At 41.6% G+C, this 13490-nt stretch overlaps 1 protein-coding gene across 6 annotated transcripts in view; it reads left to right on the forward strand.

The window, feature by feature from the left end:
* Positions 1-13490, forward strand: part of LOC111870149 (neuroendocrine convertase 1) — a 94602-nt gene that overhangs the window by 62147 nt on the left and 18965 nt on the right. For all 6 annotated transcript variants that reach the window (XM_023862199.2, XM_023862194.2, XM_023862195.2 and 3 more), the window contains 5 exons: positions 2523-2735; positions 4500-4600; positions 6022-6240; positions 8673-8839; positions 10534-10667. In XM_023862199.2, coding sequence (XP_023717967.1) covers positions 2523-2735; positions 4500-4600; positions 6022-6240; positions 8673-8839; positions 10534-10667 — 834 coding nt within the window. The remainder of the gene's footprint in view (positions 1-2522; positions 2736-4499; positions 4601-6021; positions 6241-8672; positions 8840-10533; positions 10668-13490) is intronic.

The following is a 13490-nucleotide window of genomic DNA, read 5'->3' on the forward strand; positions in this document are numbered from 1 at the left end:
TTATTATTATTATTATTATTATTAACTTCTATGTGTGTAAGTATGTGTATTGTCCTTTCTCACCACACAATGGAATAACCATTCGAAATGTACTTATTTTATTTTCTCACCTGTTAATGCTAAATTTATTTTTTTTAATTATTATTAATTTAATGCCATAATATAGACTGTCTTATTTGTATTTTGTCTTTTAGTTATATCTATATTTCTATGTACTCATGCCAGCTTTGTTGTTGGTCTCTGTGCTATTAAGTTTGCACGTAAATAAACACGAATTGAATCGAATTGAATTATTATTATTATTTGAGAATGCACGGAAATTTAACTAAAAATATTTTCATTCTCAAACTTTTTTCTTATATCCACGTCATTTAAATCATACGTGAAGGGTCTTCCCATATGGAGTATTGTAACCGTCCTTCCTTTATTTCGCCTGTGACTCCGTCTGAATAGTCGTGCAGGAAGTTGTATTCGATGGCGATCGGCCCCTCTGCTCCGATGACCACTTTGATGCTGCCTTACCTGTTGTTGTCGCTGCTGAAGTTCCTAGGTCGTAGCTGGTTTCGGCTTGACCCGGCTCCACCGCTTCTTCCTTAATTTGAGATTATTAGTGGTTGGATTTCAGAATTGGATTCGATAACATGGGCGCCAGCAAACAGCTAGAGGCTGTTTACGATTCGATAGTGAGTGGTGAAGGGGTGGGCATGTGGAAGCTGACGGTGGGTTTGACTAACTGGTGGAGATGAGTATCTCTTCAGGTCGAATACGGGTCAGGCTCGGATAAGTGAGGGTGAAACACCTCTGATCAACACAATGAACTTTACACCATAACATTTTATTGTTGTTCCTGCGATTAACATGATGCAACTTCCATCACTGCCATTAGACTTGATACACTGGGCTTAGGCACTCTGTGAGATAGCTATTGGTGACGGGTATGGTTCGAGCTGCGAAGTATAGCTTACTTCCTAATGACACTTGGCTGCGTAACTTCTCACAACCTGATTTAGTTTCGGCTGACTAGACGCGGGTGTTACACCTCCACTAAAATGTACTTGATCAGCTCGCCAAATTCCTTTGTGCCGTGCTCTTGTTGATCAACCTAAATCTCAGTATGAGTCATTATGAGAGCAAAAATTTTGTACTTCTTAGAATAATCTTTTTGCGCGTGTGATGCGGGGTTTAACTCCGCCAAGTTCAAATTTGATAGACGACTAAACTCTTAGACTGACCTCTCTGCCGAGCCAGAGGTCCTAACTGAGTTGTGTCTGCCTATTCTCCTCTCCTCCTGATTTCCCTGATAGGCCGATTCAAATAAGGGGAGTTGGCTTAATTTTGGTTCCGGCCAATGGCAGACTATTTTAAGGGAATTTCGCCTTAAAACACAAAACGGCGAAATTACCTGCGATGCAACTTATGAGGGGTCGCTAATGATCTCCAGGCACTCCCACTTTTGACTTACGGCTGGTAGAAACTGTCACTTCTCGAATTCTCAAAGTGTTTTGTCGTTGTACATTTCTAAAGAATCTCAGTGAGGTTTCTTGAAGTGTCACTTTCTGCCCTTTTGGAAAATAACACCAGATGCTTGGACGTAAGAACTAGCAGATGTCCTTGTCCACGCAAATTTGATCTATCTGCTCGTCACCTATTCATTTTTCTTAGAATATGTCTTAATAAAACCTTCATTTTTCGTAACTTCTTATTATTAAACTCTATTAGCTACTAAAAAAAAGGGGGGGAAGGATTTCGATGGTGCGGTTACAGTATAACGCCGTGTAGTCCGTTGAAAGTTAACAGAATTTTTGGAGTAACAAACTTCGTAAATGAAAGCGTATTTTAAAAAAAAATAAATACAGTAACATGAATAATACCGCAATATTTTGTGCTCTGTATGTACTCAATCCAGTTACTAATACAGGATATTAAAATAGGCCACTACCGCCTTTTCCTTTCCTGCGACTCCGCCCTTCACAGTCAACGCGTATACAATATTTAGCAAAGCCTCATTAGTGTATAAAACGATTATTTTCCATTCTGTTCATTGGCAAAGTATAGTAAAACAGCTGTGTTTCGGAAACTGGCTCTGTTTCCATAATCATGTGAACCTTCGGTCAAGCGATCCTCGAACCATGTTCAATGACTTTTAAATTTATTTTACATGTGAAAAATATGTTCTTCTGGGATATAACGCGGTATAGTTAGGAGAGATCCCGACTTTTCGGAGGAACATATCGCCTCCATCTTCAGGGCCGAAGCATGACAAAAACAAAGCAACGGTCGAAACATGGAGCAAGTTGAGCTCGTCTGCTTCTGCTGGTATCTTGCGCGTCTTATCCTTCTACCCTGAAAATTGAGGCCGTATGTTCCTCCGAAACATCGGGCTGTTCTCGAATTGCACGGCAGTACAACCCACAAGACCACGCTTCATAGCTACAGCCTTGGGAATCCCAAGTCCAATATTCAGTACGACCTCGATACTTCACACAGCATAACAATTAATAACTTAAGACATTGTTACACAGGGTCGTGGAGGGAAAGGATCCATCTTCGTGTGGGCCTCTGGGAATGGTGGCAGTAAGGGCGACAACTGCAACTGTGACGGCTACATTGGCAGTGTCTACACGCTGTCCATCGGCAGCGCGTCGCAGCAAGGGCAGTTCCCCTGGTACGGCGAGCGCTGTGCTGCTACCATGGCAGCCACGTATTCCAGCGGCGCCTACTCTGACCAGATGATAGTAAGTATACATTCGGTTGCACTGCGTTGACAGACGCTTGAGGTTCTTGGTCAGAATACTGTAGCACGCAGAGACCCGTTGCTAAGTAACGACAAACAGCTATGCAAGACCCGTTACTAGGCAACAATTGAATTACAACAGAGGAACGGTGTTTTCTGTGCGTCCGTGTCGAGATGTTATACGTAGGACAATTGGAGCGATGAGTCAGTTGAGAGTAGAATTAGCCAGCGGGCAATGACATGAGCACATAAGCTGAAGAATTTCCATTGTCAAGATCCATTACTGGGGAACGACTAGTGAAAGTAGTCTGAGAAGATTTAGCGTGTGCTGTAGTGATTTGCAAAGTGTGGAGAGTAGTGATGGCGCTATAATTACTTGTAGTAACGAGTTGTGTGCTCCTCCTTGGAGCATAAGACGTCGATGAAACGCTGTGTCAGTTCACTTGCTCGACAAATATTTTGATAATGAATCACAAGTAATAAGAAAAATTTACGATTGAAGATTTATAGCAGCATAAATGCATTTCCCGAGGAAAAGATTTACACGATTTACAACCATAAATGTAAATTTGTACCTGCTCTTAATTAATTAAGCACAACACTATGGAGATGTGTGGAGAGTGCTGGTGCAGCTCCACCATTCTTGACTTCGGCACTAGATGGTAGTGAGTAATCAGCTTTACACCTCAGTCTCTTTAGCCGTGGGGAAAGAACCCCGGTGCTGGGTGGACCCCAGAGCCGGTCTGCACACTGTGAAGAAGAAATTTTCTCCTGTCGGGAATTGAACCTCGGCCGTCCACCCCTAGCCCGCCAGTTTATAACCATAAAAGAAATCAAGAAATTTTGAGAGAGCTATAGATGATACAGATAACAGAATTTATAGGTGAATACAGAAGTAACCGGAAGGACACTATAACAGGATGGGCTATTATAGGATTTATTTGTAAACGTGTTTTAATGTTGTCACCTGTAGTGGTGACTTCTAATACGGAATTTTCATTGGATGATTGGATTTATTGTGCCTTATACATTCACACAGTTCGGGACTACAGGCAATACAGCGCTATCGCTGGTCTACACACTCACAATTCACCGTTACACACGCACTAGGGTTCTCAGTCTTCACTAGTCGTATCCTGGCAACGGATTTATAAGAGCCTCACTGTTACTTCAAATCACACATGAAGTATTCTCTTCGCACCCTAATTTCTTGCTATTTCTTCTCAGTCACCTTCGACTGCCATCTCCAGAACTGAACCAATTTCTTGACAACAACTACAACTCAAATGAACTCTTCTTCAAATGAAATCTAAACTTCTGACAACTAACTCTTATCAAGACTTCTTTTTAACTACTTTGCACAGACAACGCAGAAAACACATATTCAAAACATATTGTGTTGTTAAGGAGGTGTATTTACTGATCCGTTACTTAGCAATGGATATCTTATTGTTGTTCGCGTTTGCTTCCGCGTGAATGTGCTTAACGAGTTGTTGCCCAGCAACTAGTCTGTACGCCACAATATTTCAATTTCAAAAGACCATTCGAAAAGCTGTAGCTGCGGTTGCACAAAGAATTGCATCCCAATTGTTTGAAATTGAAACTGCGAAGACGGGCGTCTGCAGCCTGCCCTTACAGAAGATTTTCTTTTGATTGTTACGATTTCCAGAGAGAAGGACTTTCTTAACAAGGCGTATAGCATTTTATATATTGACTTCCCAATGCTTCTAGATCCACCATTTGAATCATTTTGTTTATTTCACAGGCTACCACAGATCTGAGGAACACGTGCACAATCAAACATACCGGAACTTCCGCTTCTGCACCCCTTGCTGCAGGGATTATCGCACTCGCTCTGGAAGTGAAGTACGTTGCTGTATGCATCATCTTCAATTTTCTCCGCTATCTCATTTCTGAACATTATTTATCAGTAATGGATATTAATATGGCCACGCGGTAACGTAGTTGGTTGAGGCACAGTGCTACAAGCCGGAAGGATGCAAGTTCAATTCCTGATGAGGTAATTGGAATTTTCAAATGATCTAATCCTTCCAGTCGCACTATGGCCCTGGAGTCGACTCAGCCTCTATAGGAATGAGGACCAGGAATCTTCCGGGGGGTAAAAGGTGGCCGGCGCGTAAGGCTGACAACCTCATCACCATCTGTGAGTCGATTTTCTACAGAAAATGTGGGAGCTTCGATGTCTCTCAACCCTATGGGCCTCCACGGTCCGTTACAGGGATAATTTTGTCGTTTTAATTCATAATAATAAAATTCGTGTTTTCCTTATCCGTCTGCATATATGTTCTGCCTTTGATGTTTCTAAGCCAGTTCACTCCATTTCAGGTGTGCACAACCTGCCCTTCTGCAATCCTTTCTAATAATGGCCTCCAATCTTCTTTTTGGTCTTCCAAGTGGTTTCCTTACAAATAGTTTACATTTTTTTAATTCCCGCGGGTTAATTATCTGTCGTAACCTCTTTCCTTTTATCACGAACAACATTAAGCGAGTTTCACTATTTAAAAGCCTACCTCAACTTCGCACTTATGCCATCTCTCTCGTTACACCGAGGAATCGGGGTTTTATTTCTAAGCAGGAGAGAGATATTTCTCTTTGCCACATTGTCTATGTCGGTTCCGTGTCCACCCCCAGCCTCCTAACCAATGTTCGCCGGTTACTATTTCATCACGCGTACGGGGGTTGCTATGGAAGCTGATCACCCACCGCATTCTAGTGCAGATATTAAGAATGCGTGGAGCTTTATCTCATCTTCCTCACGTCTTTATGTCGTGGTTTTAAAATAACCATAGAGTCATTTTTACTTACTTCGCCTTGAAGGGTATTGCCTTCTGGCTTTTGACCCTGCACAGATCGATAGAAGTTCACTGACGTTTCGGAGAAAAATACTGACTCCATCTTCGGAGTAGAAGAGTAAGCCAAGAGCATAGCAAGAAATAAATCAGGAGCAGAACCCCTTCTTGCTGATTCCTTGGGCCACTCAACACATCCAAATTGGAAGCAGTATTTGCTTGTGGTATATATGTGTGTTTTTTTCTATCAAGTTACACTGCATCACTCAAAGAACATGGTACTCTTAATAATCACCGCTGTGAGAACCTCATATCCAACTTATTTTGCGTTGTTTAAAAACAAATCGAATGGTTCCGTTACAGTAAGAGACCACGTATCACAATGATACAAAGGAAATCAGAAATAAAATATTTCAGGCCTTAATTTGTTGCGTTTTGGAAAGTGGGCGGTACAAGAGATGGCCTGTAATGTTGCAGCCCTGAGCTAACTTGGAGGGATGTGCAGCATCTGGTGATGTGGACGGCAGAGTACGCCCCTTTGAGCGACAACACGGGATGGCAGCGCAACGCAGCTGGTGCCTGGATAAACACACGGTTCGGTTTCGGACTGATGAACGCCCACGGTCTCGTTACTGCAGCCACCAACTGGACCAACGTACCGCCCAAAACTATATGCACAGCAGCAGCTGAACCTCTGTGAGTTTCTCTTTTATCGTTGTCGAAACATTGCGAATATATAAGAATTTATTGTTCCCTACAACGTGTAGTGGGAGCATTTCCTTCTCCACATCCAGGAGCGAGTTTCTAGCTTCAGATAAGACCGAAAGTAAGAGCTTCGTGTGGCCGCGCCACAGCTCAAGCGGTTAGTCGCTGGCTTCCCACCGCGGCGGCCCGGGTTCGATCCCGGGTCTAGTCAGGTGGGATTTGTGGTGAACATAGTGGCGCTGGGGCAGGTTTTCTCCGAGTACTTAGGTTTCCCCTGCCAATGTTCATTCCACCAATTGCTCTACAATCACCCTCACCTATCATCTGGGGCTTGTACAATAGGACAGAAGTGGCGGCAGTACAAGGGACTTAGTCCCACCTCAATAGCAATAAAAAAAGAGCTTCGTGTACAGCATCATTGTTATTGTTCACGTTTAAGAAAAATTGAAATTTGATGGTAAATTTTTGTGAATTTTGTGAATATTGGATGTCTTGAAAACCGGTTCAGCCGCTGTCGGGTTGTTTACGATAGGAGTGTCGGATGGACAAAGAGAAAACAGAACTCGATTCTAGAAGGGGGTTTCACTTGATATTGGAAGACAATATCTTGTAATGCACTTTGAGACGCTGAGGAAGGAAATGAAGAGTCGACGACAAAACAGAAAGTAGCCTTATCGAAATTCGAGTGACTGCCTCCCGAATAAAAGTCTCGACCATTATTCCTGTAAGTACCTTCTTAGCAATATCGGGCCATGCTACGCATTAATAGTACAGAATGGAGATTTGAAAGTACTTGTTCCACGAATCGCCTTTACCTGTAATCTTATAGGAACAAACAACACGCGGAATATTTCTCTAATTTATGTTATAGTTTAAGTGGGTTATTCCTTAGGTCTTTATGAGTGGAAAATATGTCAGTAAGAATACGATTCCGAAAGGTTGTAGGCATATTGGTAGGGAAATTGAGATGATCTGAAAGCGACGAACACATTTATTGTCATGAGAGTTGTCATTTAATGATTTATGTTACCTTATAAACCCCCGATTTGCACTGTTGTTATAAATGTTCGCTCCGATATATACGTACATAATTGGCTCGTTCACAACAGTACTTATAATTCGACAAAGAGTATTTATATCACCGATGCATGTGGCCGCATCCACCTTGCGACGCATTGTGTCCTCACATGCGTCGCCTTGAGTTCATAACAAAGCGGTCATATACTCCCACAGATGAAAGTCAAATGGGTTGAGTTTCGGTGATCATAGTGGCCGATTCTGCGTATCCTATGGCCATTTAAAGCTCTGCACAGAGCTGTGTAGCCGTTGAGAACCGCAGCCATTTTGATATGACAACTTCACTTAGAATGGCCTCAGGGAAACTCTCCTGATGTTATGATATGCAGTCCTGAAACACTGTATACTCGTTAGAATCTTGCAGCAAATATGAACTACTGTACCCCTAGGTTTGTGACAAACAGCGTCGGAGAGAACCCCTGATGACGCAAATAATTAAGAAAGACATTACGAGTTGCTGTAAAACCGGTTGCACTTACAAGGCTATGCTCAACCCAGCTCACAGAATTCAATTTAATCTTATAAATTGTTTCAACATAAATATAAAGAATTAAATGAAACAGAAGCCGTATATCTAGCTCCTAGAAACATATGAAGCACCCGGTAACAGACGATTCCGACGACGTATTGCACCTGGATTACTGATTTTCTGGACTTCGCCCATTATAAAATAACAAAACATTCAGATAACTGGATCTTTTCTGTTCTCAGGTCGAAAGGTGTGGAGGCACCTATCAAATTGTGTCTCCAGTTAATGGAATAAACGTTTCTAATGGACCAAACTTTGTAGTGTCTCGCCACCCTTTTCAACTGAGAACTGAAATAAACCTAGTTGCTTTCTTTCAGAATATTTTGACAATGAAACTGATCAGTTGCATCATCATAATCCCCTATCCATCTATCTATCTATCTCTATCTATCTATCTATGGCTCTGAGGCCCTTTGTTGGACCTTGGCCGCTTTTCCAGATTCTTGAACTTTTACACAGTCGATAGGACTCCTTAGACGGGGGATCAGCCCGTCGCAAAGTCTCTACCTGCACACAGGAGAGCACAAACATAGAATAAATGCACACAGACATCCGTGCCCTGAGTGGGATTTGAACCCACAATCCCAGCGTTCGAGCGAGCGAAGACATTTTATGCCTTAGAGAGCGAGCCACTGTGATTGGCTTATAGCCCACTATAATTAGCTTTTGTAACAAATATGAACCCGACATGAATACCTCCTTTATGTGTTCCGACAGAATACTAGGACAACAGAGAAAGTACAGAAATTCAGTAACCTCGAGTATATGAAGAATTATTTTAATGCTAAGAGGACATAGATAATTTATTTTTTTTCAGGAAGAACAATACAATTTCACACGGGATACGATCCGAAATACTCTTCATCACCGACGGCTGCGAAGGCAAGAAGGAGGAAATAAGGTTTTTGGAACACGTGGAGGTGGTGACAAATATCGCTTTCACTGTGCGTGGAGCCTTGGAGATGCACCTCACTTCTCCAGCAGGTTGGTCAACAATGCCCAGAAAAACTATATAACTATATTGTATCGTCCGTTGAATGTTCCTTAGACCAGACTGCATACGGTCTCACTTCTAGACAGGACTTGTTTCAGCATCCATGTGGGTTAGAATATTTAGTGATTCCCTCGGTCCAAAGTTAATATTTATTTGACATTTGAAATACCCTAACATAACAATTATAACAATCGGGATAGTTCAGTCGGCATAGAGACTAGGCTGCTGGCTGAATAACTCAGAAATCACAGTTCATTCCCTGGCACAAGCGAGACGAAATCTTGTATCCATCAAAATCACCGGGGGCAAAGCGGCCGTGGTTTGAAGCTGCTCATTCCACTCTGCCGAACGTCGACGCTAAAAATAGATGTGAATTATTATGCTGGCATTTGCCGTGGTCTCCATTTTTGGTGTTTAATTGAGAACAGGGAAAATACACTGTGACATATGGGCCGTTTCTATAACAATAGAGGAATGTCCGTGAACATTCTTACTGCAACGAATACAGGCAACAATAGAAGAACTACCAGTTAACACCCCCTTAAGAACGTTAACAAACAGGGTAGGATAAGTTTCTACCCCCTCACGAGCCGGGATATCTCAGTAGTTATAAAGATGGGCTACGGTATGGACGGTCAATTTTCGGTTCCCAGTATGGGGGAGAAATTTTTCCCTACTCCCCAGCGTCCAGATCAGTTCTGTGTCCTGCCAAGCCTACCATTCAATGAGTGCTGCAGGCTCTTTCTCCGGGGGTAAAGGGACCGGTGCATGAAACTGACACTCACCACCATTTAATGTCGAGGTCAAGATAGGCGGAGCTATACATCAACTTCCCAATGCATCTTCATAGCATGTTGCTTAATTAATTAAGCACAAGGAGAACTTAACTTATTTACTTACTTACTTAACTCCTTCTGATATTACGAACCACAGTTTGAGAAACTATGCTTTAAGGGGCACACATGTAAATCTCCATACTTTATATGTCTGAGCTGTAGATATTGTCACGTGTCTGGGGTTCCGAGGCTAATAATAACGAGTTCTGGAATACATGATTAATTTTATTAACAACTTCATTTACAATCTCCTTTATTCACACTCAATTAGAGCGCTGTCGCTAACATATCCACTTCACAAATCACTAGGACACGCTTCATTCTCGTCCTTGTACTCTCAGCTACTACCAGCTACCAATTCCAATTCTGTTCTCTGTCTTGTTGCTTCAAACTGCCCCCCTCATATAGATGCGGCATGGACCTACAGCAAACACGTGTCAGGTGTCAGAATGCGTGACGCGGGCCACATAACGAAACATCGCTTCCACTATTGTTCCGAAGGCATTTTATTGCGCCGTTGCATAGCAATGGAAGTTCTATTGTTGCGTGCACGTACGTTGCGGGAATGCGTCTACCAAGATGTTGCATAGTAATTGTTATATAGGTTACAATATTATAGAATGGCTAGGTTCATGCTACGATACTGTTTATCGCCGGGAATCAAACCCAGTAACCATTAGGTAGGGCTGGGGAAAGAAACCCCAGCAATCCTGCCAGGAATTGAACATTTGCTAACAGCTCAGCTTGTAAATAAAGGAATACAATTGAAAAATAAAGTAATTGTAGCAGCGCTCAAGGGGCATACAGAAGTGGCTTCCAAGCGACTGAAGTAATAAAAATGTTTCCAGGTACTCGAGTGCAGCTCCTCAGCCCTCGAGAACGCGATCAATCAGACAAAGGCTTCGTGGGCTGGAAGTTCTTGTCGGTACTCTCCTGGGGAGAGCAGCCTCGTGGCAAGTGGGTTCTCGATATAATTGATCAGGTAAGCAGGATCACAGCTGACTGCATGATTGGGGGCCTTTAAAAGTCCCCCATCATAAACTTGGTGCTCGGGGATTTCATTCCAGAGTCAGGATATCATGAGTAGATAATTTAAAGAAATTGTTTACACTTATTTAAGAAGTTCTAAAATTTTATTTTACGAAAATTACGTCCCTTATTTAACTAATGTTCTTACCCTATAACCAGCAAAGTGTCGAATAGAGGATAAGTTCCAAAGTTATGAACTGCAGATTTGATACGTTGCTGCCTGGTCAAGGCTATCACACATCTCAAGGGGCCACAATGGGTTAATATTGAGAAGTAATGACATGATGATTAGCAGGATAGAATAGATCAGGTTTGTGCAGCGGCAGTGCTCTAGATTTCTATTCTAAGGATGCTCCTTTCGAAATTGGTCCCAGTTATCCTGACAAGTATTTCGTGGTTTTCCCAAACTCTCCAGGCAAACGCCAGTATGCCATCTCGACTAAGTCATGACCGCTTATTTAAAAATCTTTTCCAGTTCATTATTCAGCCCAATATTTAATGCTGTATAGTTAGATAAGAGAGAGTCGTATAATAAGCCACAAAAGTGGTGATATTCCAAAGAAACCCGGAGAAAACTCCGCTCCAGTAGCACTTGAACCACGTAACTCATATGTACTCATCTGGGATTGAACAACAGTCCATTTACTATATAGCAATAAACCCTTTAATAAGGGCGGTGCCATAGCTCAGGCGGTTACCCGCTGGCTTCCTACTGCGGCGGCCCGGGTTCGATCCCATATCAAGCCATGTGGGATTTGTGGTGCACAAAATGACACTGGTGAAGTTTTCCTCCAAGTACTTCGGTCTCACCTCCCAATCCCCATACCACTGACTGCTCCACACTCAACATCTATCATCCAGAGCTGGTACAATAGGCCAGTTAGTGACCGACGCACCAATTGGACTCAGTCTCACCCCACCACACGACCTCTTTAATAGCACAGAAGTGAAAGCGAATAATCGCATACAGTATTCTCGGTAGTTATTAGTAAAATAATTATTGTTTTATTCCAGCCAAATCTTCTAGGATGATCAGAGAAAAGTTATATGAACAGAACACGGAACATACAGGGGAATTTTGAATGTATAAGAAACGTTGATTAGGAGGATAACTTGTTAACATGGGCGTAATTTGAGGAATGGCACTAAAAAATCATACAAGCTTTGATTGTGTCAAATGAACTGTGCTGGCCCAGATACAATCCAAAGGCTACTTCTTGATATATCTGTGGTGAAGCTCCACTTTGTAAAGCAGCAGAGGAACTCTTTATCAGGTTAATAAATCCAGGCTTATCTTTCACAAAGAAGATTCAGTACAACGTAGAAAAGCTTAAGAACACAGTGTAGAACTTAGCATTTAGATCAGTGGTCCTCAAGCTTTTTAGCTGAAGGCAACAAAAAATTAGGCACTATCATTCCAGTTACTCCTTTTAGTATAATTATATCGATATGTTAACAAATTGACAAACAGATCATAAAGTAGCGACATGCTTAAAGACCAGACATTTCAGCTACATTCTTCCAACAAAAAATTTTAGGATTTGAGACCCTCACACTGCTGGTTATAAAGTGCTGTATCTTCTGGGATATAGCGCCGTGTGGTGCGTTGAAAGTCAATGGATTTTCGGCGGAATATGTCCCTTCCATCTTCATGATCGAAGAATAAACCAAGCAGGAAGCAAGCGTGAACCAGCTGGCAAGCAGAACTACGTTATATCCGAGAAAATAGAACACTTCATGAAACTTTTATTTTAACTTCCAAATTCATAATTATTTTGTGAATATTATATAGTTTTTTATTTCTGAATTTCACTTCTGTAGGTCGTATCTAACCTGTTTAATGTTATCGCAGAGCCCTACACCTACATTTAAATTACTTAACTTCGATAATCATCTGCTTTACTTCATACTGATCTCGCTTTATCAGACACACTAATTTCACCCCTAGGTCCCATTCTTTGTCAACCATTAAATCCCGGAACATGTAAATCAATAAAGTGTTTCTCGACGCAAGGGGCATCTTGTGAAGGCCGGAAATATTTGCATTAAAATTATTTTCATGATTCGATATACCAGGCACATGAAAACACGTCCTTCAGTTACTCTTTCGGGATAATAGATACATACATTCTCGAGATTAAGTTGATGGGCGGGAATACCTCGAAATTTCATACAGTCTGCTTTTAATTAAAGTTCTTAGAAGCCTTTCTCATGTTCAAAAGAAAGAGAGAGAGATAATCAGAAGTAGCAATATTGACATAATAAAGGAAACCCCCTGCGTGCACAGATGGAATAAACTCGCCTCCGTAGCACGTGACCAAGAAAAAAGTGCCACAGGCAAAACAGAATATCAGCGTAATTTGGTTCCAGGTGGAAACAAAAAGAAGTGAAATTTCCGAGTCCCTCCGGGTACTGAATTCCTTTTGTGCTTATTCTTTCTGCCTGCATTAATATAATACACAGAAGAAAGGAAATACAATCGAATTATGGAACACATGAAAGTATCAAATGTATTTTTTTCTATTTTTGAAATCCGTAATATTCTTGTTACTTTGAAAACTCAGAATTCAGACTGTGAAACGTATTTAATTAGGATCTAATTAAAAATTTATGGACCTATAATTAACTGTATTTTATATGTATGAAATGCGACTATGTAAAATAAGTGTCACGTAACTTTGAACAAGGCCAAGAGTAACCTTGTATGCGCAGAAGAAAAATTTCAGACAAGGGGGTGGGTTCGAGGGTGTGAGAAGTGACAGGCGGCCAGTTGTTT

The sequence above is a fragment of the Cryptotermes secundus genome, unplaced genomic scaffold, assembly GCF_002891405.2.
Source record: "Cryptotermes secundus unplaced genomic scaffold, Csec_1.0 scaffold634, whole genome shotgun sequence".
NCBI lineage: Eukaryota > Metazoa > Arthropoda > Insecta > Blattodea > Kalotermitidae > Cryptotermes > Cryptotermes secundus.